A 24,538-nucleotide genomic window follows, 5' to 3' on the forward strand; every position below is an offset into this window, starting at 1 on the left:
GTAGTCGCACGTCGATTACGTCATTCATGCGCCGTTAGGTCAGAGATGTAAACAGTTGAACATCCGCCTTGGCTACTCAAACATACTGCAATTGTTTAATAAATAGTAATTTTGTTAGTTTTAAATATATTATGATCAAATAACGTTAATAATGGCGAACGATAAAACGGCACATTGGAAAGATTTACTACGGAAGAGACTCGCCTCTGCGAAACAAGGTAAGATGATAAATGTTAGCTAATCAGTAACTATAGAGATTTAAAACAAGATAAAGTAGAGGTTTTAAATAACACAAAATGCATACATTTGTATATAAATCTCCCAGTCAACTGGTATAATCACTCTAGAAGGAACAAAAATGTCGCTTATGAAAATGTACCGTGATTTTACTATAGTAAGTCTAACTGTGGTGAACTTTATATTTAGTGGAAATGCTGTAGATTTAGACTATACTAAATACTTTATATTAGAAGACTAAAGGATTACGGATTAGTTTGGACAAATATATAGTTTGTTGTATAGAAACCATAGTAACCCTGTCCACTGTGGGTAGTTCCTGTTATACAAAATCTGTTGAAAAATTTCTATATTCGTGTTATAATTTATAGAAGTACTTCTAAAGGTTATACCAGACTTTCAGAAGTATCATTTGGTCAAGCTTAGACAATTGCACTACCAGTCAAAAGTTTTTGAACAGTAAGATTTGTAATGTTTTTAAAGAAGTCTGTTCTGTTCACCAAGCCTGCATTTATTTGATACAAAGTACAGAAAAATCTGTAAAATTTTGAAATATTTTTACTATTTAAAATAGCTGTTCTCTATTTGAATAATTTTCAAAATGTAATTTATTCCTGTGATTTCAAAGCTGAATTCTGAGCATAATTACTCAGTGTCACATGATCCTTCAGAAATCATTATAATATTCTGATTTGCTGCTCAGGAAACATTTATTATTATTTTAAAAATGGCTGAGTAGAATTTTTTTCAGGTTTCTTTGATGAATAGACAGTTCAGAAGAACAGCATTTTTATCATCACTTTTGATCAATTTAAAGCGTCCTTGATAAATAAAAGTATTAATTTCTATAAGTTCTTTCCCAAAATGAAAAGAATATTGATGAATGAAAAGATGCATATTTCTATTCATCGAAGAAACCTGAAAAAATTGCACTTTTTTGTTTAGTATTTATAATAATAATAATAATAATAATAATAATAATTTCTTGAACAACAAATCAGCATATTATAATGATTTCTGAAGGATCATGTGACACTGAAGTCTAGAGTAATGATGCTGAAAATTTAGTGTTGATCACGGGAATAAATTACATTTTAAAATATATTCAGATAGAAAAGGTTAGTTTAAATAGTAATAATATTTCACAATATTACTGCATTTGCTGTATTTTTGATCAAATAAAAACTCTTTAAATAAAAATTCTTTAAAAAAAACATTAAAATCTTTTGACTGGTATTGTAAATTTGCCTTTGTAAATGTATTTGTTTATTTATTTAATTGTAATATTGTGATGAATAAAAACTTGTAAAATCGTAAAATATTTGATTACGCTTTTTTACAATGTTCTTGTTGCAGTGTAATTATATATTTTAGTACTGAGTAATAATAGTTAACTACTATGTGGTTAGGTTTAGGGTTTGGTACATGGTTCGTTGAATGTAATTATGCATAATTTATTATTATTACTATAGTAAGTAATGTAACGTGTAACAAGCTTTACCTTTATGTTAAGCATTATTTAAATGCTTAGTAATTTATCTAGTATATTAAGACATAATGATGGAGACATGAACATGTATTACATAGCTGAAATGACTCTGGTAACGAGAAGCCATCCATTTTTTTGCTAATGGTTACTTTGAAATTTACTGTGCATAGTAAAATATGGAGGAAGTTTGTACAGTGTGAATAATCATAATGTGTGTGTTTAAATCCTTGTTTGTATTGAGCAGATGGCAGGACGGAGGAGGAGAAGAAAGTAGAAGAAACTGAATTGTTCACCAAGTATTATACTGAATGGAAAGGAGGTGAAAAAGGAGAAGATGATTCATTTAAACACATCCCACGCTTTTACTACAGGGTGAGCTGATCATGCTCTAATCAGTAATGACAAGACAATGTTATCACATTTATTTGATCAAAAATGTAGTAAAAACAGTAATGCTGTAAAATATAAAAATTTAAAAGAACTGTTTTCTATTTTAATATTTTTTAAAATGTAATTTATTCCTGTGATGAAAGCTAAATTTCAGTTTTCAGTGTCACATGGTTCTTCAGAAATCATTCTGATATGCTGATTTGCTGCATAATAAACATTTTATTATTATCAGTATTGAAAACACTTGTGCTGCTTAATTGCTTAATCTTAACTCTTCAATATTTCATATCAGCTTCCTGCAGAAGATGAAGTCTTGCTGCAAAAACTCAGAGAAGAATCGAGGGCAGTGTTTCTCCAGAGGAAAAGCCGGGAACTACTGGACAATGAAGAGTTACAAGTGAGAGAACATTTTATTGGGCCTATGTCCCAAACTAAATAGTCATTATCTGCTTTAGTTGAATTATTAAATGTGTTTGTGTTTTGTTTTTCTTCTTCTAAATGTTTTTTTTTTCCCTTTTCTACAGAACCTTTGGTTTCTTCTCGATAAGCATCAAGTGCCGCCCACCACCGGTGACGAGGCCATGATCAGTTATGAAAGTTTCCTAAAGGTTGGAGAAAAAGCGGGCGCCAAATGCAAGTAAGTACATCATAGAAAAGTGTATAGCGTCATTCCGTGTCAAAAACAACCAAATTTCAAAAACTTCCCCAGCTCAGATTTTTGATTTTGCTAACATTTTGTCAAAGCCATAACTGGCACATAATGCAACAAAGATTGCTAAAGTCAACAGATTTTACTAACAGACCTTACAATCTCTGCCATTTTTCTGAAGTCATTTTTAACCCCCTGTAATTTGGCTCTGAATCTCAGGTGAAAATGATCATTTTGACCATAAAAAAATTGTGAATTACTCAGTAAATATTCATTCATGACATATAATATTATGGGGCTTTCATCACTATGCATGTCTGTCTTTCTTCAGAAAAAAATTAGCAAAATCAGACAATTGGTTTAGTTGACATGAAATGAGCCGATAGTGATCAGTTTCACTCAACACCATGAGTATGAAGAGCTGATAACTATTCTAAGTCAATGTAATTCATAGGTGAACACTGCTCGTGACTCACTGATGTTTATTTCGTGATCATTACACCCCATCAGGCTTTTCTTCACCGCCAGAGTCTATGCCAAACTGCTTCATAATGATCCATATGGGAGGATATCAATTATGCAGTTCTTCAACTATGTCATGAGAAAAGGTAGCTTTAAATTCTGTGCTCTCATTGCGTTCTCATCTCATGATGTCAGTTAATTATGTCAGTGTTTAAATGACTCTAAACATAGTAATACAGATGTGTAGATGAATCACACATTCATCTGCGTTTCTTCTCTGGCAGTGTGGTTGCACCAAACCAGGATTGGTTTGAGTCTTTATGATGTAGCAGGTCAGGGTTATCTTCGTGAATCTGTAAGTAATATGATTTTACCCTCATAAAAACCACTGTTTTTTTTTAAATCACTGTTATTGTTTAACATAAACACTTTATTTCTGCAGGATTTGGAGAACTACATTCTAGAGTTAATTCCCACACTCCCCCAACTAGATGGCCTGGAGAAATCCTTCTACTCGTTTTATGTTTGCACTGCCGTTCGCAAGTTCTTCTTCTTCCTTGATCCTCTACATACTGGTAATCCTCCTGTGCTTGTGCTGTTACAATTTGCTTTTTAATTGAAGTTAGAGCACCTGCAGACATTATTTAAATTTTACCCTGTGGAAAAACTGGAATGAAAAGAATCATTGTAATGTTTTGTACTCGCTCTGCAGGGAAGATAAAAATTCAGGACATTCTGGCTTGCAGTTTCCTGGATGACCTACTTGAGGTAGTGTATTCTTGCTCGAGCTTATGTATAAATATCTTTATACACTGCTTTTAAAAAGTTAGGTATCGGTAAGAGTTTTTCTGTTTTTTAAAGAATTATGCATGCCAAGGCTGCATGTTTGAAACTGCAGTAAAATGGTAATATAGTGAAATAATATTACAATTTAAAATAATTGTTTTCTATTTTAATTTATATTCTGATTAAAATGTCATTTATTCCTGTGATGACAAAGCTAAATCTTCAGCATCATTACTCATTACAGTCTTCAGTGTGGCATGATCCTTCACAAATCATTCTACTCATTTGCTGCTCAACAAACATTTATTATCATCAGTGGTTGCTTAATATTTTTGTGAACATTTTGATATATTTTGGAATAATAGAAGGTTCAAAAGAACAGGATCTATGATATTGTGCTAATCAGATTTATTCATTTATAGCTTCGAGACGAGGAGCTGTCCAAAGAGAGTCAGGAGTCTAACTGGTTCTCTGCACCTTCTGCTCTTCGAGTTTATGGTATGCCTGCAAAATATACTTAAACAATGTTATACAAGTTAAATCTCATGTGTTAATCATCATGCGTCCTGTTTACAGGTCAGTACCTCAACCTGGATAAGGACCATAATGGGATGCTCAGTAAGGAAGAGCTGTCTCGCTATGGCACAGGAACTCTAACTAGCGTTTTCCTAGACCGCGTCTATCAGGAATGCTTAACCTACGATGGTGAAATGGTATAACCCTCTGACTTAATCAATGATTTGCATTACAATAAGAGTTAAAATCCCTTAAAACACTAATGCTTGGGGTTGGTAAGATTTTGAAAGAAGTCTCTTATGATCACCAAGGCTGCATTTACTTGATCAAAAATGGAGTAAAAATTGTGAAATATTATTACAATTTAATATAACTGTTTTTAATATAATAAATTCCTGTAATGGCAAAGCTTAATTTTCATTAATTGTCATCAAAAAACATTTCTTATTATTATCAATGTTGAAAAAGTTGTGCTGCTTAATAATTTTGCGGAAACCATGATTCATTTCTTGAAAAAAAATCTTACTGACCCCCAGCTTTTAAACCATAGTGTACTTTTATATTTTGAACATGAAAAAACATAATATTCTTATATGCATGGAGTTTCCTACAGGAAATCCATCAGCATTTTCAGTATCTAAAAGCATAAACATGCATTTTTTTTGTACATTTTTTTTCAACATCCCCATTTAGGACTACAAGACCTATTTAGACTTTGTGTTGGCTCTAGAGAACAGAAAAGAGCCTGCGGCCCTCCAGTATATATTTAAACTGCTGGACATGGAAAACAAAGGTTATCTCAATGTATTTGCCCTCAACTACTTCTTCAGGGTAAGGAAACATTTTTGAAATGAAGCAAAAAATTTGCTTGCGTTTATATACAGTTGAAGTCAAAAGTTTACGTACACCTTGCTGAATCTGCAAAATGTTATTTATTTTCCAAAATAGGAGGGATCATATAAAATGCATGTTATTTTTTATTTAGTACTGACCTGAATAAGATATTTCACATAGAAGAATTTTACATATAGTCCACAAGAGAAAATAATACTTGATTTTATAAAAATGCCCCATGTTCAAAAGTTTACATACAGTTGATTCTTAATACTGTGTTTTTAGCTAAATGATCCTAAGTGACTCAAATGATTTCACCCCCCGGCTCTTAATGCATTGTGTTTCCTTCTGAAGCATCAGTGAGCTTTTGAACCTTCTGTAATAGTTGCATATGAGTCCCTCAGTTATTCTCAGTGTGAAAAGATGGATCTTAAAATCATACAGTCATTGTTGGAAAGGGTTCAAATACACAGTGCTGAAAAACCAAAGAATTTGTGGGACCTGAAGGATTTTTCTGAAGAACAGCAGACAGTTTAACAGTTCAGGACAAACAAGGGACTCATGAACTACTATCACTAAACAAAAAGAAAAAACGCAGTATTAAGAATCAAGTGTATGTAAACTTTTCAATGAGGTCATTTTTATAAATTCAACTATTATTTTCTCTTGTGGACTATATGTAAACATCTTTTATGTGAAATATCTTATTCAGGTCAGTACTAAATAAAACATAACATGCATTTTGTACGATCCCTCTTATTTTGGTAAATAATTAACATTTAGCAGCTTCTGCAAGGTGTATGTAAACTTATGACTTCAACTGTAAATATGTATTTTATATATTTACACTAAGCATAAACTAACCTATTCATCTGTGCTATCAGGCCATTCAGGAGCAGATGAAAATCCATGGACAGGAGCCAGTTTCCTTCCAGGATGTTAAGGTAAATGGCCTTTATATAGTAATAAAGCAATCTATCAACAAGTAGGGAAGTAGGTGTTTGAGTCATGAAATTGTGATTACATTTCTGTGTCTACAGGATGAAATATTTGATATGGTGAAGCCTAAGGATCCTTATAAGATCACACTACAGGACCTGGTGAACAGCGGTCAGGGTGATACTGTCACTAGTATCCTCATTGACCTCAACGGCTTCTGGACTTACGAGAACAGAGAGGTGCTGGTGGCTAATGACACTGACAGCAACACAGCTGATTTAGATGACACATGACATCTGTTGCCAAACCAAGTTGTGTTGTTGGACCAGTTGTGCTACTTCAGCCAAGAGAAATACACAGATTAGCTCAGTTGTATATTGAATAGTTTATTAAGTAATATGTACAAAACAAACTGTATTTTTTATCACCTACATTATAGAAAGCTAGGTGTGTTGTCACCTACATAATACAAAATTATTGTACACAAATAAATTACACACTTTTCAAAATGAAATGCTTTTCGTGTGTGTGTGTGTGTGTGTGTGTGTGTGTGTATGTCAGGGAGTGGACAAATGGGTAAAGCACACATTTACATACACACAAACAATAATGTGCTCACATAAAAAGAATATTTGGTTAGAAAAATAACTTCTTGAATGTTGTCAGCTCTGAAAACACTGACTTTTGAAAGAGGGAATATTCCCATCTGACAGTTTACGTGATTTTTGACAACTCCTAGCATTATCAGTAACATAGAAATGTCTATTATAAGTACTCACATTTTACAGCATTGTAAGAGATTGCTAATCCATGCAGTTGTTATAGTGTTTAGCCTTTTAGGGGTTTATAATTATTAAAATGTACAATGAATTGTTGTAGTGACCAAGAGAGGTTTTATATGGAACATTATTTCCACCACAGAAAAAAATTAAAAAGGTAATTGTGACTTACAATTGTGACTTTTTTTTATATTTTGCAGTTGCAGATTTTTTTTCTTTCAAAATTTGGGTTAGGTGTATAAAAACAGAACTCCAAGATGTAAACTTAAATTTTAAGAAAAAGTCAGAATTGTGAGGTGTAAATTTGCAATTACCTTTTTAAAAACATTTTTATTCCGTGTCAAAAATAAGCTTCCACATTTATATGTATATCTTTGTAAATGATTATTAAAACAGTTCCGTGTTCTTAGCAGAATCATTGTCAGCTATGCATAAACAACATGTTACCTTCATGTTCGACTTCATGTAAGATTAAGTTTCTTCTCCAAAAATGAAACCTAACATAGTAAATATGGTAACAACCATCTAACGTGCTCAAATCAACTAAACAGTATTTTAGGAGGGAATGGGGGCAGGCACTTTATTTACATCAGGTGTAGCATGTGATTCCTGCTCCAGTTCAAAGGTCACATTCACAAAAGAAGCAGTTCCTTCTGGTTGCTCGATCTTTGGCTGCTGGCCCTCCTGATTGTGCTGCTCCTCAAAACGACGTTCTGCCTCCTCAGAGAGACGGTTCTCCTCCTCTTCTTCCTCCTCCTGCGGATTACACATTGTTAGGGTCTCACTATGTGAATGCTGTTCAAATCTTTTAAGAATATCAGCTAATAAGTGAAGGCTGTAGAATTATAATAGCAGTGCACGTACCTCTTTCTTCATTCTGTAGTACTCATCAATTGCGTACTGATATTTTGGTGTCGTGATTCCCAGCAGCGAGGCCATTTTTTCTCCAAGATAGTCACAAACTGTAATTTTTGGGTTGAAATGTTAATTTTGGACCGTTTTTGTACTACCAAATGGCATAGGCTGGAAACAGTTTTATTACCTGAGATGGTTGAGGTTGCCACTCTCCACATTTGGAACCAGACGTATGGACCCCAGGTTAGCTTTGACTATAATCAGAGATGCAAAGCGACTATAAGTTGAAGATGTTACGAAAGCTAAAGCAATTAGACTCATATTTAATGATTTGATGCAACTTACCGGATCCACTTTGCTTATAGTTTTCGCTTTCTCTGGTTCTTCTTCCTCCTCTTCATCAGTACTGTACTCTTCCATAGTTTCACCAGATGCAAAGTAGATTGTTCTGCGAGGAATCTTTGGCTTCTTTTTGCTCAGATCTCCAAGTTCCACACTTTCAAACTCCTTCACCACTGTAGAACTCTAAACCAGCAGATACATTTATAAACTTAAATTTAATTTACCAAGAACATTACACACTCTTACACAGAGATAGATAGACGTATATTAACTACATTACACTATATTTCACTAATATTCTATCAATTAAATTAGATACGTAGACTTCCGTACATCACATTATTATATTATATATCATTAATACTATATCAATTATAGTATTACATATTTATACCTTATTTTGGGCCTATGTTTGTTATGAAACTACTTTCATCGTTAGAGTAACGAACAAGGAAGTAGAATGATAAACCTCGACCGTTTTCTATATCGAAACGAAGTATGTAATTCCATGGCGACTCACTTATTATATTAAAAAATGACTTTACCTTCTCTGTGTCCATAGTTTGTCCTAGAGACACGTTAACATTTGTGAGGTACAGTGACAGTTCAGCCATGTCTTCTTCAGCCCTTTCTGTTGCTTTCTTCGAGCTCTTCCTCCTAGTAGCGTCAAGCAGGAAGTGACGTCACATGTAAACAACGTCTATTTAAATAGATTATCAGAATAGAAAACGTTATAAAACACGGTAAAACCCTGAAAATTTTACAAACTATAAAAGATAGATATAAATTAGTATTGATTTTTTTTTTTTTTTATCCAAGCTGATTCCATAACGTAAATCACATGCAATTTACACTTATTCGGAATTTTGAGTTTACATCTCACAGTTCTTACTTTTTTTCTGAGAATTCTGAGTTTACATCTTGCAATTCTGATTTTTAGAGTCTGACTGAATTTTTCAAATGGATGTTAGTTCTGTTTCAATGTAGTTTCAAGCATGTGAGATCGTCTCATTTTGTAGTTGTATTCGTACTTAAGCTTAAATATGATTTCATATCTATCTCTAGTTAAACATATAAAATGTAGCCTCTTCTGGAGTATTCACAACATAATCGACTACATAAGCACACTGTAGTTATACTGTGATTTCATGTTTTAGGCATCATTACATGCCACTACTTCTTTTCCTACTTCATCCTTTAATTAAAATATTTTCTTTAACCTTTTTTCTTTCATCTTTTAATGTGTTAATTATTTCTGCAAGTATGAGGCTCATTTTGGTCAGCGTGATTAATCTTTGACAGGATTATAATTTAACACAAAATAATTACCAAGACTGATTTCTCTTTCCTCACCCAGATCAAGTCCAATCAAAAAAGAATGGCTTACTGTTGTTTGCACTGCCAGTAAAACTTGTCAGTAGTGTTTTTGAAATGACTAATAAATGAGAGCTAGCACCACCTTACTCAGGCATTTTGTACCTTTTTCATGTTTTTTTAATGTATTTCTGTTATGCATTTTGTTATACACTTTATACGCTTTAAGTATAATTGAAACTGAATTCAGTAAGCTAGAGTCTGTAAAACATACACTGTTTACAAAGTAAATTTTTCCTGGATTATTTTAGAACAACATACAGCCAATGGTTTAATTTAATTTAAAAGAACATTTTTTTTTTTTAATTATATGTGTCCCTGGAACACAAAACCAGAAGTAGCACGGGTATATTTGTAGCAATAGCCAACAAAACATTGTATGGGTCAAAACTCCTTATATGAAGTAAAATGTTCCATGAAGATATTTAGCAAATTTCCTACCTTAAATATATCAAAACTTAATTTTTGATTAGTAATATGCATTGCTAAAAACTTCATTTGGACAACTTTAAAGGCGATTATCTCAATATTTTGATTTTTTTGCACCCTCAGATTCCGGATTTTCAAATAGTTGCATCTCAGCTAAATATTGTCCTATCCTAACAAACCATACAGCAATGGAAAGCTTATTTATTCATCTCTTAGAGATTAAATCTCAAAAACGACTGGTTTTGTGGTCCAGGGTCACATATCATTTTTTGTCACATAGCATAATCATAATACAAATAAAAATATTTAAATCTTTGTATTTTAAGAAAGGGATCCCTGGCATCAGATTGATTGAAAACCCCTGTGTTTCATACCTAAAGTCATTTTTGGAGTCATATCTACAAGTCTCCATTTATTAGAATATGCCATTTTTTCTTTTCAGGTCTCTACAAGTTATTTTCCAGTATTTGTATTTAGTTATTTATTTTTTTAATGAATTCCAACAGTGAAATCATACAAGTCATTAAAATTATATGTGACCCTGGACCACAAAACCAGTCTTAAGTAGCACAAATATATTTGTAGCAATAGCCAACATTACATTGTATGGGTCAAAATGATAGATTTTTCTTTAATGCCAAAAATGATTAGGATATTAAGTAAAGATCATCTTCTGTGAAGATATTTAGTAAATTTCCTACCGTAAATATATCAAAACTTAATTTTTGATTAGTAACATGCATTGCTAAGACAACTTGATTTTTTGCACCCTCAGCTTCCAGATTCTCAAGTTGTTGTATCTCTGCCAAATATTGTCCTATCCTAACAAACCTATCCAAACATACCTCAATGGAAAGCTTATTTATTTAGCTTTCAGATTATGTATAAATCTCAGTTTCAAAAAATTGACTCTTACGACTGGTTTTGTGGTCCAGGGTCACGTATCTTCATCTTGCAACTAAAAATAAATGTATCATTAAATTTTTAAGTCAACGGAGAATAGCCTACCATTTGGCACAGCTGCCATATATCTTGATTTATGTATATAATATTTCCCAAATACGGTAAGAATTTGTATTCTTTTCCCATATTACCATTTGCACATGGTTACTTGATTCCAGTTATAAAAGCGTCCGAAAGAGATCAGAAATTGGTGGAGTGGTTATAAGGAAAATTCCTGCGCCCTCTTTCGGCCACTCGTTGTATGGCAAAAATAAGGCATTTTCGGAAGGAACCACTGCAACCACCTAATTGACTAAAAATGCATTACACAAAACAAACAGCTAAATAACTATTACCAGACGCTAGTTGTGTCTAATAGTATGTACGTTTGAATATAATATATTTACATTTAATTTTCGATCAGGACGTGCGCATTATCCGCTGATAGACTTCTTGCGGCCCCTATTTGGAAATCAAAAGTGGACTGATCCAGTAGTATTGAAAGCAAAGCTTATCGCGCAGTTGTTTGTTTTCACTCAGCGCAGTAGCAGGGCGGAGAGGAGAGGCACGGAGTTGTGTAACGGTTACGTTTTTAATCTTCATAGCATCTTTCCAGCCTCTTGCCATGGCTCTGTGCAGTAGCGTCGGAGCCTTGGCGTTACCCAGCGAGCTTATCGTTCACATCTTCTCCTTCCTGTCAGACCGAGACAAGCTCCGGGCCTCGGCCGTATGCTCTCGCTGGAGGGAGTGTCTCTTCTACCCTGCGCTGTGGACGGAGCTCAAGCTGCGCGTCGGTGGCGGATCCAACGGCGGCGGATCTGGATCAGAACAAACCCCGCGGTTAGAGTTCCTCATGCGCAAGTTCGGCTCCTTCGTGCGGGAGCTGCAGCTGGAGTTCGCCCCGCTGGACGGCTACTTAAGCCCGCTGCAGCACGGAATGGAAGCCGTCGAGAGCGACCCGCAGTTCGCGAAGGATGCGATGGTGACATATTTGGATCAGGTGTTGTGTGTGCTCGGCAGTCTGCGTAATAACAGGTATATGGATCTGGACACGATTTGCATGCGTTGGTGTTGACATTACACCTTTCTGGGCTGTTTTGCTTTGCTTACATTTGATGAGCACCAGCAGCCATAAACAAACCCTGCGCATTACGTAACGCTCATGTCTCAAGCATCGCATGGCTGCCTGCTTTGTGCTTAACTAAACTGCTACCACCACCTATTACACGCCAAACTAACTAGTACCTATTTTTGTTACTAGTACTGTATATTGCCGATAATACTTAATTTACTAGTAAGTAATCCAATAATGACTCATATCTTTCTCAGTCTCACTAGTACCTCTTCATTGTAATCTAGTACTAGTCATTGTTCCGATAGTGGCAATTTTTATTTTTTTGTTTCATTTATTTTTTTATTATATTATATTATATTATATTATATTATATTATATTATATTATATTATTTATTTATTTAAATACCATTGCGTTCTGGGGGAATCTATGGTTCAGATAACTTTTTTTTTTTTTTATTATTATTTAACTAGTCTGTATTCAAATTGTTGCTGTTATCTCTGCAGTTTTATCTGGTTGACTTTACTAGTACTTGTTTTTAGACATGAAACAGTTGGGTAATTTTTTTTTTTCTTTTCGAGATTCTTTTTGAATAGAAAGATCCAAAGATCAGCATTTATCTAAAATAAAATTATTTATTTATTTATTTTGGAAAGAAATGATAGAAATTGATCGTTTTTTTTTGGAGCAAGGATGCTTAAAATTAATCAAAAGTTATTATAAAGACTTCAGTTACTTTATAAAGATTTCTATTTTAGATTAAAAGCTGTTCTTCTGAACTTTCTATGCATCAAAGAAACCTGAAAAAAATCTATGCAGCTATTTTCTAACACATTTTTTTGAGCAGAAAATCAGAATATTAGAATGATGCTAAAAATTCAGCTTTGCAAACATAGGAACAAATGACATTTTAAAATGTATTTAAATAGAAAACTGTTTTTGCTGAACTTTGGATCAAATAAATGAAGGCTTGGTAAGCAGAAAAAACTTAAAAAAAAATCTTACTGTTCAAAAACTTTTGACTGGTACTGTATATATAATGAAATGGAAGAAAATAAAATATACAAAAATGTTACCTTTAGCTATTCCAGCAACATTTGTACTATGTACTAAATATGTTCTAAAATAACCAAAATATATTATTTATTCAGTTGCTACTAGGCAAACATATTTTGGTTAATAATGAAAAAAATGACTAGTACCTAATAAATAAAATAATTATTAGTAAAACAAGTGGAATACATTCTAATCTAAAGCATTTATCCTTAATTTGATGACAAAAATTGCAATTTGTGACTAGTAGCAATTGTAATGGGAGGACTGTGACTAATGAATATTTGCTAGTGAAACTGAAAAACATTCTAGTTACTTTTGGAACTAGTCTGTTTTTGGAAAGAATAAGCACTTTACATAAACCGCATGCTAGTTAGTTCTGAGGGCTAAATGTTAAAACCACTGTCTAGACTCCCACAAGCCTTACTGCATTGTTAACATTCTAACAGAATCTTTAGAATCTTACAAAACAACAAGACTGGCTTTGTGTTTAATGATGTTTCCTGATGCTGATTGTAACCTGCATTTCTGTTTATGCACAATAGAAAAGCACTAGAGGGACTCATAGCCCAGCACTTGCCATTTAAACAACAGGCTTTAGTTTGAAATGTGCAAAGAACCAAAAAAAGAGCTGAATATAGATTCTTTGGTGTAGCGAGAGTTTAATAATTAATTGACTGATTCTTGTATCAGACACTTAAACAAGTTTAATACATAATAGTCTGTAGTTGTCAAGTTCCAGGGACAGTGTTTTTGTACACTGAATTCTAGTTTGGTATCACAATGAACTAGTCCTTATCATGTGATTTCAAGTCATGTGTGGATTGAAAATGGATTATCCGATATCTATTGCTTGTTTGCTCTAGTTTGTTTACATTTGCAAGACGTGAGACTCACACTTCCTCTTTTTCCTCTCTAGAAACCTCCAGAAGCTGAGTCTCTATGGGGACACATGCATTCTTCAGGATGATGGGATTTTAGATAGCTCTTACCTCAGCCAAGTCGACCAAGGGGGCAAGAAAATGAAAGAGTATGTTTTAAAGCTACCTTTCACTCATGTAAACTGATTACAATCTTTTACTGAAATGGCAAACTCAGCAGAAGAAATCTAATCAAGGAAGCTGGCTTTGCAAATATTCTGACTGTCGTGTTAGTTCTAGCTAAAGGAACTAGGGCTGTCACGATTGCTCGATTCGAGTACCCGATTTTAAAGAAAATCCTCGGTTGCATTTTGAAGTGACTGTTTTCTAAAAGCTGCATGATATATTAAACCCATTTAAACAAGTATAGGAAACAAGGATTAGATCATGCAGTAAATGTACATTAGTTCTATTGTTTATAATTCATTGTGCATTTTAACAGCTTTGTTCCACAAAACCATATTATTACTTGCTTTTGATACTTTATTTAAACTAATTATTATTGCCTCATTGCTATTATATGCATTTTAAGTCATTTTAAAGGCTTTTGTTCACTTAGATCTCTTTTTATTACCACAAAAACATTAATTATAATTATATGATTACTCGATTAATCATCAGAATAAACGTCAGATTACTCGATTACTAAAATAATCGTTGGTGACAGCCCTAATAGGAACTCAGTGAGTTTTGGACTGATCTGTGAAGCAGGTTTTATTAGATCATGCTGGTTTTAACCCTGTGAGAAACCTTTTTTTACTCGGTTAACACTTTTGAAGAAATTAACAAAGTTAAGCCAAATATAGTTTTGGAATTTTTAGCATAAATAGACTGTAAAAGCCATACATGTTGTGTTACCATAAACATTTCTCACTATGAAAATAGCCACGGAAGCTGGCGTGGCATTAAAAAACAAGCAAATGTTTGTTTTGGGCTGTGTTCAGATTTGAATACTAGCATACTGCACAGTGTATATATGTATATTTCCTACTGTATAAAAATAGTATTGCTACTGAAAACAATGAATACAAAAAAACTGTTGTATGTTACATGACATTTCTACATTTTGTTTATTTCAGTGTTTAGTTTTCTGATTAAGCATTAACCTTTAGGAAATTAAGCATTTTACCTTTAATTAAGCTGTTTTTCAAAGGTTTATGCAAAGGTTATGACCCTGTTCAAAAGTTTACATCCCCTTGACTTCTAATACTGTGTTGCTACATGAATGTTTTTTTTTTTTTTTTTTTTTTTTTTTTTAATTAATTTATTTTTTCCAAGTGATAGTTGTTCATGAGTCCCTTGTTTGTCCTGAATAGTTAAATTGCCTGCTGTTTGTCAGGTCCCACAAATTCTTTGCTTTTACCATTTTGGTGTGTGTGAACCCTTTCCAACAATGACTGTATGATTTTGAGATCCATCTTTTCACACTGGGGACAACTGAGGGACTCATATACAACTATTACAGAAGGTTCAAACACTCACTGATGCTCCAGAAAGAAAAACAATGCATTAAGAGCCAGAGGGTGAAAACTTTTGAACAGAACGAAACTGTGTACGTTTTTCTCATTTTACCTAAACATCATATTTTTTCATTTAGTATGGCACTTCAGAGGGTACAGTAGATACTTGCATGTTTCCCAGAAGATGAAATAAGTTACATTTACCCTGATCTTCAAATTCAAAAAGTTAATGCATTGTGCATGTCATGAATAACTATAACTAAACAAAAAAACACAGCTATGGTCATTCGGGTAACAACACTACTAAGAATCAAGAGGATATAAACCTTTTAACGTGGTCATTTTTATAAATTCAACTATTATTTTTCTCTTGTGGGAGATATGTAAACATCTTATTTGTAAAATATCTAATTCAGGCAATAAATAAACAATAACATGCATTTTGTATGATCTCTCCTGTTTTGCGAAAATTAACATTTTGCAGATTCTGAAAGGGGGATGTAAACTTTTGACCTCAACTGTTTGTCTTTTACTGTTATTTTTGATCAATTTAATGCATCCTTCCTGAGTAAAAGTATTAATATTTAAAAGTAAAAATGACTGCCCTCAAACTTGCGAATGATAGTGAGTGCTGTTATCTCATTGTGCTGCCTTTAAGTTTATTGAACTTTAAAAATTAATGCCGTATTGCACTGATTCTAATGTCTTCTACTGCAATCTGTTCCTCTAGGATTCAGCAGCTCTTTGAAGAGATCCTGTCCAATAGCAGGCAGTTGAAGTGGTTGTCGTCTGCGTTCATGCTAGGTGTGGTGACTCCCTGCTCTCTGGCCTCGCTTTCCAACCCCAGCACCAGCTCTCTCGAGCACCTCAGTCTGATCGACAACCAGCTGCCCAGCCTGATTTCCACCGTCGAACTGGAGAGGCTCACTAACCTGCGGTCTCTGTCGCTAGACTTCTGCGATTTCACCTCAGACACGTGCCGTCTCCTCGCCGGCGGTGACCGAGCGCCCCTCCACCGCCTCTCCCTCTTGCTCAACGGCGCTGCTTTGGACGTCAAGCCTTTGGATGGTACCGCAACCGAGGATGATTGGAAAGCCCTGGTCCGTCGCAGCACCAACCTGCGTGTCTACATCATGGCGATGGATGTGTGTAGCCAGGATCTTCTGCGTGTGCTGAAGCCTAGCGTGCCACTGGAGCGGATCCATCTGGACAGCTACAGCACACTGGTGACGGATGGGGTCGTGGAGCTCATCTCGCAGCAGTACCACAAAACCCTCAGCCACTTCATCTTGATGAGAGACGACGCTGGATTCCCAGACCTCAGCGTCAACCGCAACGAGGACCCGCTGGTTCTCCTTGCCTGGCGGTGTGTGCACCTCGCTGTCTTGATCATCCATGGTAAGTGGACATTTTTAAACTTTTTCACTTGCCTTTGGCAATTTACTGATTTGAGACGTGAGAAATTTAATTTTAATAATACTGCCAAAAGAATTTTTTATTCAGACACATTTTAATATTTTGTAAAGTATCACATGAATGTATTTGTTTTTTTTTCTTATGTCTTTCTTTATTTCTTATGTTCTTATGTATTTTCTTATAAGAAAATACTAATAATATTGTGAAATATTTTTGCTATTTAATATAACTGTTTTTCTTTTTGAATATATTTTAAAAATGTAATTTATTCCCTTGACCAAAGCTAAATTTTCAGCATCATTACTCCAGTGTTTAGTGTCACATGATCCTTCAGAAATGATTCTAATATGCTGATTTGCTGTTCAAGAAACATTTTTGTTTATTATTATTATTATTATTATTATTATTATTATTATTATTATTATTAATATGTAAAACAGTTAAAGGAGAAGTCGACTTCCAAAACAAAGATTCACATATAATGTACTCACCCCCTTGTCATCCAAGATGTTCATGTCTTTCTTTCTTCAGTCGTAAAGAAATTATTTTTTGAGGAAAACATTTCAGCATTTTTCTCCATATAATGGACTGATATGGTGCCCCGATTTTGAACTTCCAAAACGCAGTACTCCTTTAAGTACTTTTATTTAGCAAGGATGCTTTAAATGGATGTGGTCATGATATGATAAAGACACTTATGTTATAAAAGATTTCAATTTCAGATAAATGCTGTTCTTTTGAACTTTCTATTCATCACAGAAATTTGCAAAAATTGTATTTGGCTGTTTTCAGCATAATAATGATGATAATAATAATAATAATAATAATAAATGTTTTTTAGCAGCAAATCAGAATATTAGAATGATTTCTGAGGGATCATGTGACTGGAATAATGATGCTAAAAATTCAGCTTTGAAATCACAGGAATAAATGACTTTTTAAAATATATTCAAACAGAAAAGAGTTATGTTTAATAGTAATACTATTTCAAAATTTTCCTGTTTTATTTTGGATCAAATAAATGCAGGCTTGGTGAGCAGAATGACTTACTGTTCAAAAACTTTTGACTGGTAGTGTATGTGTGGGGAAAAATAATTGATATAAAATTGATATATTTTGTTTTATTGTATTTAATAACACAATTTATTGTATAATAATTTTTCTTAAATTTTTCAGCTCTGTAACCTTTTTCCTGTTTTTAAATAATTCCCCTCTTTTTAAATCGGTGACAAGCAGGAAAACAAAATGGCTCCTGGATTTAAAACGTGAGCTGGGCAACATACTATTTTCTGTCTGAATTTAATAGATTAAGCTAAAACAAATATGAAATCATCCTGTAATCTATTTATTCATCAATCTGAATACAAAATTAGCGATATTAATAATACATTTTTGACATGGGAGTACACATTGTTTTTGTATCTGACTTACCCACATGATTTATTTTTTATTATCATATATATATATATATATATATATATATTTTTTTTTTTTTTTTTTTTTTCAAAAATCAGTCGTTAAAGTAGCTTTTACCGTACTTGTTCTCTGGATTAATTTGCTTCTCATGCTCTGCAGGCTACACTGTGTGGTCGCACAACCTGGTGGCCATCTCTCGCCTGCGTGGGTCCAACCTCAAAGTCCTGGAGGTGTCCGAAGAGAGCATTGACTTTGACCCAGACCAGTCGGTGTACATGGAGGGCGACCCCGTCCACAATCTAGTCAAGGAGGTGTCCCTGGGCTTGGGCCGCGTCTGGCATCCCTCCATGGACAACAGTGTGGTCCTGAACGAACCCACTCAGCACTTCCACCGCGAGATGCAGAGTTTCAGCGCGGGCATGTAGACGCACCACGGGCCCCGTTACCAAACGCCCTCTCTAACCCTGTGCTTGGTGATCTTTCACTAAATGGGCCCTTCTCATTTTACACATTGTTTTTTCCTTTTGCTTTTTGATTTTGTTTTTGTTTATTCTTGTAGTGTGAATTTAATCCTTTATATGTGCTGTGTTTAATCAGTATTAGCTCTATATTTATATCTATATCTATATATCCTGCTTATTACTAGGAAAGTAGAGTTGGGTATTGGTTTAGTAGCTAATGGAGTGAATGGTAGAGAGGGGCTTTTATACAGCTAGCTTACAAGTTGTACAGTGAGTTGTTCATTCTCTCGCTTTGTCTGTTTGTTGGTTTCCCCCTAGAAAGTGTGGAGTTACCTCAAACTATCAGTTGATCCTTCTTGGCTTCTGCAACGACGAAATCCCACATTGACGTTGACCTTTTTATAGGGAGATTAGTCTTCCAGCCAAGGGATAGGACTGATCCACAGCAGTTACGACCCTTCCTCTTTGTTCCTCAGTATGTAATTGCGATTCAGAGACGAGGATTGGTGGAAACGACGTGTTCGGGACGCAGATCCCGCTGGTTTTTCTCAACCTGGAAGTAGACGCGCCTCTGCTGGTGAAACCAATCGTAGAGGTTCTCAGTCTGGTGTATGACACCTGCATGCTGACCGCCCTGCAGCACAATATCTGGGCCCAGCCATAGGTGTTTTGTTCTTTTTCTTGTTTTCTTGTGTGTGTTGTTGTTGTTTTAAGAAGTCCTTCCCGTCTGTCTCAGGTAGGCAAATATTATATGACAAGGAAGATGAAGATGAAGGTTATGATATTTTGGTAAGAGTGAAAACAATCAGCTGTTCCGTCAGTTTTAATTGTTCTTCTTGAGTCACAGTTGCCTTGAACTCCCCCCTTACTTCTTCATAATCAATGTGTTTATGGCCTCGGGCTCGGTCGGTTGGGAGTTTACGTTGTCGTAATTCCCTACCAAGGTGCGTCAACTTCAGAGCGCATCCAGGCCGTGGTATTTCATCTGTAAAGCATTAGTTGGCGGGAGACAGACGTTTGCTTGTTCCATATCTCAGGATTCCTGCACTTGCGGTACTTTTCCAGTCGAAAGCTTTTGTTGAAGCTTTGTTCAAAGGGTTGGCGTGCTCGAAGGGCAAGACTTTGTAGTGTTTTTGGAGGAAAGAGAGCTCTTCCAAAAGAAGTTGCTGGTTTTATTTTTTCTTCCTGTGTCTAATTTCCCTAGTTTAGCAAGGTGTTGTTTGCTTTTACATATATTGCTCTTTTGTTTTAAAAAATCATAGTCGAAGGAGGTCGTGAATGCTTGCATAGCTGAAAAAAAAGTGAATGTCTAAACTAAAGCCTTCTTGAAAGCGGCAGCGTTTTTGCTTTTTGCAGAATCCCCTTTCATGAGCATATCTTTTTGAATAACGAAGCAGAACCGTTAAGTTGCCTCGCTAACCGTTACTCTGTCAGGCCTCAGAACTTCCTGTTATTTGGCGGTATCGACTACCGAAGCCAAACCAGGTTTGAAATGGAAGCCATTACCCCAATCTTCCTGGAAGATCTGCGCTTATGACAAAACCAACGTAGAGCCAAAGCAAACCTTCGCGGCATGAAACTATCTTTATATGCAAAGTGAGGGGCAGTTTAGCTTATGATCTTGTTTGTGGTCCAAAAAAGGTTTGAAGCAGTTAACCAATGAGGTCGAACAACTCTTGGCACATGCACGAAGAGTTGACGTAGTTCGACATTTTATAAATGCGAAGCGGAGATCCAACTTGACTACATTTTGACAAGTTTACAACCTATTGCGGTACCCATGTCAACATTGGTGAAAACGGCAGATTTTGGTGGTTGGCGGCACAGGAGGCAAAAAGGATGTAAAATCTGTTCAGTTCACTCCCTTTTTGAATAAACCACAGACTAAAAATGCCGTTTTCAGGTGCGTTGACATGGGTGCCAAACATGCTGTAATGAATATGTCGGAATGCTCTTAATCGTGTGCCAGTAGTGGGATTCTGTGTTTTTTATTAGTTCATTTCAACTTCAAATAAGTGTGTTCTTAATTCGGAGCTTTTACATCGGTTTTGGCGCGAGTTGGAGAACGACAGCGTACGACACGTTACAAACTGCTAAAGCATTCATACCGTGCCTAAAACCCAGAATAGCTTTCATTTCAAACCCGCGTCACCGTACGTTCCCGGTCGACCAAGCGTTACAAAGACATAGCATCAGTGTTTTCGTCTCGTTTTTCTTTGCAATGTGTGAGTGAGTGTGTCGTGTAAACGTTCAAAAAGTGCATCCATCAGAGAAGGAGGTGTGTGTCAGTACAAAGCGTACCACTTCCTCAGCAGTGAACAGGAAACAGCCATTCTCAGGGTTACTGTTAGACGTGTGGAGGAAACAAAACGGAGTCCAATAGCTCAGGCCTCTCACCATGAAAGTTTCCATTAATGAAGAATCTTCTGAACAAAGTCACTGGATATAACTTCTGTCAGCGCATCATCTGCGTCAGCTGCCAAAGATAATGGTGATACGACTCTTTTTTTTCGAAGTGCCCGCATGCTGGCAGAGGGCAGGGCCAATGGCTGATGGGCCGAGATGTACTACTACTATCGTATTACGACAACTACTATTAGATAAATGTACTAATGGTTGGACTTGGTTGCGGTGGTCCACAGCTGTGCTGTGGCTTTGGTCAACATACGTTAGATCTCTCTTACAATGCACCTGTTTCACTGTGAAGAGTGAATGTAATTTAACTATTGAAAATCAAGGTTGGTTCTATCAGACCTATAAGCTGCTATGAGACGTGTTAGGAACATTCCACTGGGGAGTTAAAAACAAACTAAAATGGCCAAATGTCTGCATGAGATGATTATTTTTTTACTCTTTTATTCTGTTCTGTTTCGGTTCGGGCAGGGGCGGGATCCTGGAATCAGCGTTCGACTGGTCCTACGATGAAATTCTTGAGCCATTTGAGAGCGAGCGTAGGTTTTTATTCGCGATCGATGCGACCAGTCGGTTGTTACAACTCAGTTGGATCCCTTTGTTTTTTTTGTTTTTTTTCTTTCAGAAACGTTATATGCATTTCACAATCTCGTAGTAGGGAGAAAGAGGGCTGCTTTGACCCCATCTGAGACGGTCAGTGTTTTACAGCTTTTGTTTTTCTGACAGCTACCTTACCTATTATCAACCTCACGCCAGCCTTTGGTAAAAACGAACAGTCCGAGCAGGTCCAAGCTCAACACGGGCCTCTCTTCCTCTTTCTCTGGTCGGCTTGCGTTAACGGCAAAGTCAAAAAAACTATGCAAACGGAATGCATACGATCCAATGGCTCTTAACTTTGTTTTTTTTTCTTTCTTTTGGTTTTTCCTTTTATTTCTGTCACTCAAATGGAAATAACCTAACTTGCAATGATACTTGGCCTTATTATTGTTATTATTATTGTTTTAAGATCTTGATTCTTCGGAAGCCAACTCAGTTTCAGGGGCGACCGTGGGTTACAGACATGGTCTCTATGAGACTGGCCAGAAGGCCCCAGTTATAAGTGGTACGAATGTTGTGCATTTGTTTAAAATCAGGACAGTTTGCAATAAAGAAGTGGCCATCATGGGGCACCAGCAGTGCTAAGACCACGCTGCTACCTTATAAACTTAACGGGGAGTTAAATAAGATAACACAAACATGCATATGCGTATATATATCAGTGTATATACTGTTATGCAACACATGTCCGGGTTCTATTTATGAACATTGAAAAAAAAAAAAAAAGTTTATAAGCGTTGTTGTTTTGCAAAAATGGTTTTACCATCTTAAATGTTTAATATTTGGGCAGGTGTGTTCTGTCTACTTTTTTGTCTCCGGTGAGCACATAGCATTGGATTTTATATGTACATCTGCAAACAGGAAGTACTCTGGCACAGGTGTGAACATGCCAGGTGGGAAGATTTTAATGAGAAAAAGTGATCTTGAGGTTCCACGATAAAGAAGGAAAACCTTTGAAAAACTTAACTGACAGATATTGGGTAAACCAGCCGAATGTTGATTTGAATTAATGTTGAACGAATGCATTTTCTTTTAATCGGTAAAATAAAAGCATAAAAAAATCTATCTTGCCTCTTTGGATTTTTATTTATTTATTTATTTTTTAATTATTATTATTTTTTAATACAGTTCTGATGTACTGATAAGTGATTACACTTATAAAGCGCCATTTCTACTAATTAAAAAAATACTTTAGAGCTTATTAGGGATGCACATAGGCATTAGGGCTGAATAAAAAATATGAATTTCTCGATTTTAATCGACTTTAATTCTTAAGGAACGATATCGAATCTCAAATCCCAGGTATTGATTAGTCTAGCCTGTTTTGAGTTAATAAAGGAACGTTCTAGTAACCTTTCTGCTTTGTTACTTTTAATATGAAAGTCTCAGAATTCAAATTCTGTCCGTTATTACAGTATTTAAACAATAAATGCCATTTTGGCGCCGTTTAATGTGGAATGAAAGAAAAGCGGGAAACGGAAACGCACATGAAGTAATCATCATCTCCACTTTAACACCAGTTTCAGCACGAAATAAACTGGAATGAGCGTCCAAAGGTATGTTAAAAGTGAGTTCAACTTACCGAAATCTGTATCCTTACTTATGTAACCGCTTATTAAGTGTTTCAACCGAGGAAAGACGCCAATATTACAGTATGTAAACAACATGTCTCCTAACGTCACATTTACCACAGAATAAACATATTCGGTGACCATAAACTTGTTAGGCAGCTAGAAATGAACTCTAGAGAGGAGCACTTTTCTAAATATTTGCCTTTAATTTATGTTTGAATAAATCCATCGAGTTTTTGACAGCCACCATTTAAATGTTCACATTTTTAAAAACGAACTGGAGCAGAAATGTAATGTAATTGTAAAGAACTTTATTATAAAAACTTAATTTAAGTGTTTGTATACAAACCAGTTAATTGTAACCTTAAATATTGTAGTAATGTAGTACCAGCTGACTCTCTAACAGCATTAGCTGATTGAGATATATATATATATATATATATATATATATATATATATATATATATATATATATATATATATTATATATTATATATATATAGTTTTGTTTTTACCTATTTGCCATATATTGTACCTGATCTATATCCGAAATAATCCATATTGAATTGAAATCGTAATCGATATGAATAGAATAGAATAGAATTGAATCAAATTGTAAAATTTGTGTCAATACCTAGCAGGCAAGTTCTTGCTCATTTCTTAAAATGTGAAAAATATGTTTCAAAAATTGCTCTGTTATGAACATCATTTCTCTCAAGTAATTCCTAGCACCACATTACTCACAAAGATCATTTAATACTTTGAAAGTCCTTAAAGCAAGTACTTTTGATTGCTTTGTTATGGCAGTTTTTTAGAAGTGTCCCTTAATGGTCATCGTTCAGCATAAAACAAATTAATAGTTCTCATGCTGCAATTTTACATATTCAGAATTTCATAACTTTATAATTATGTAATTTACTTTTTTGTCAGGTATGCATAATATATTGGTACTGTTTTAACTGATATTGGATTTAAAGGAGAAGAACTTCCAGAACAATTATTTACAAATAATTTACTCACCCCCTTGTCATCCAAGATGTTCATGTCTTTCCATCTTCAGTCGTGAAGAAATTATGGTTTTTGAGAAAAACATTTTTCTCCATATAATGGAGAATACATTGGTGGCTTGATTTTG

At 34.9% G+C, this 24,538-nt stretch overlaps 3 protein-coding genes across 3 annotated transcripts; 2 read left to right on the forward strand and 1 right to left on the reverse strand.

Annotated features, from left to right (window-relative positions):
• Positions 1 to 10: 10 nt before the first annotated feature.
• Positions 11 to 6,664, forward strand: ppp2r3c (protein phosphatase 2, regulatory subunit B'', gamma). The gene is made up of 13 exons (XM_051133074.1): positions 11 to 218; positions 1,971 to 2,098; positions 2,409 to 2,513; positions 2,641 to 2,753; positions 3,276 to 3,373; positions 3,512 to 3,582; positions 3,670 to 3,802; positions 3,940 to 3,995; positions 4,436 to 4,511; positions 4,590 to 4,726; positions 5,223 to 5,360; positions 6,248 to 6,307; positions 6,404 to 6,664. The coding sequence occupies exons 1-13, from the start codon at positions 152 to 154 to the stop codon at positions 6,593 to 6,595; spliced, it is 1,374 nt and encodes a 457-aa protein (XP_050989031.1). The 5' UTR covers positions 11 to 151; the 3' UTR covers positions 6,596 to 6,664.
• Positions 6,665 to 6,668: 4 nt separating this feature from the next.
• fam177a1 (family with sequence similarity 177 member A1) lies at positions 6,669 to 8,978 on the reverse strand. Its single transcript, XM_051133078.1, has 5 exons — positions 8,824 to 8,978; positions 8,282 to 8,461; positions 8,124 to 8,190; positions 7,946 to 8,043; positions 6,669 to 7,837 (listed from the first exon to the last, which is right to left on the reverse strand). The coding sequence occupies exons 1-5, from the start codon at positions 8,890 to 8,892 to the stop codon at positions 7,637 to 7,639; spliced, it is 615 nt and encodes a 204-aa protein (XP_050989035.1). The 5' UTR covers positions 8,893 to 8,978; the 3' UTR covers positions 6,669 to 7,636.
• A 2,522-nt stretch (positions 8,979 to 11,500) lies between these two features.
• Positions 11,501 to 22,897, forward strand: LOC127179512 (F-box only protein 33). The gene is made up of 4 exons (XM_051133072.1): positions 11,501 to 12,058; positions 14,070 to 14,180; positions 16,261 to 16,928; positions 18,522 to 22,897. The coding sequence occupies exons 1-4, from the start codon at positions 11,649 to 11,651 to the stop codon at positions 18,785 to 18,787; spliced, it is 1,455 nt and encodes a 484-aa protein (XP_050989029.1). The 5' UTR covers positions 11,501 to 11,648; the 3' UTR covers positions 18,788 to 22,897.
• The last annotated feature ends 1,641 nt before the right edge of the window (positions 22,898 to 24,538 follow it).

Source organism: Labeo rohita, chromosome 17 (assembly GCF_022985175.1).
Source record: "Labeo rohita strain BAU-BD-2019 chromosome 17, IGBB_LRoh.1.0, whole genome shotgun sequence".
NCBI classification, from domain to species: domain Eukaryota; kingdom Metazoa; phylum Chordata; class Actinopteri; order Cypriniformes; family Cyprinidae; genus Labeo; species Labeo rohita.

Excerpts from the sequence above, each read along its gene's own strand:
- fam177a1 (XM_051133078.1), bottom strand. The coding sequence starts at position 8,892 with ATGGCTGAACTGTCACTGTACCTCACAAATGTTAACGTGTCTCTAGGA. Across the intron at positions 8,462-8,823 it reads AAACTATGGACACAGAGAAG|AGTTCTACAGTGGTGAAGGA; the intron begins GTAAAGTCATTT and ends CTGCTGGTTTAG. Across the intron at positions 8,044-8,123 it reads GGCAACCTCAACCATCTCAG|TTTGTGACTATCTTGGAGAA; the intron begins GTAATAAAACTG and ends CAAAAATTACAG.
- ppp2r3c (XM_051133074.1), top strand. The coding sequence starts at position 152 with ATGGCGAACGATAAAACGGCACATTGGAAAGATTTACTACGGAAGAGA. Across the intron at positions 2,514-2,640 it reads TGGACAATGAAGAGTTACAA|AACCTTTGGTTTCTTCTCGA; the intron begins GTGAGAGAACAT and ends CCTTTTCTACAG. Across the intron at positions 3,583-3,669 it reads AGGGTTATCTTCGTGAATCT|GATTTGGAGAACTACATTCT; the intron begins GTAAGTAATATG and ends TTATTTCTGCAG.
- LOC127179512 (XM_051133072.1), top strand. The coding sequence starts at position 11,649 with ATGGCTCTGTGCAGTAGCGTCGGAGCCTTGGCGTTACCCAGCGAGCTT. Across the intron at positions 12,059-14,069 it reads GGCAGTCTGCGTAATAACAG|AAACCTCCAGAAGCTGAGTC; the intron begins GTATATGGATCT and ends TTTCCTCTCTAG. Across the intron at positions 14,181-16,260 it reads GGGGGCAAGAAAATGAAAGA|GATTCAGCAGCTCTTTGAAG; the intron begins GTATGTTTTAAA and ends CTGTTCCTCTAG.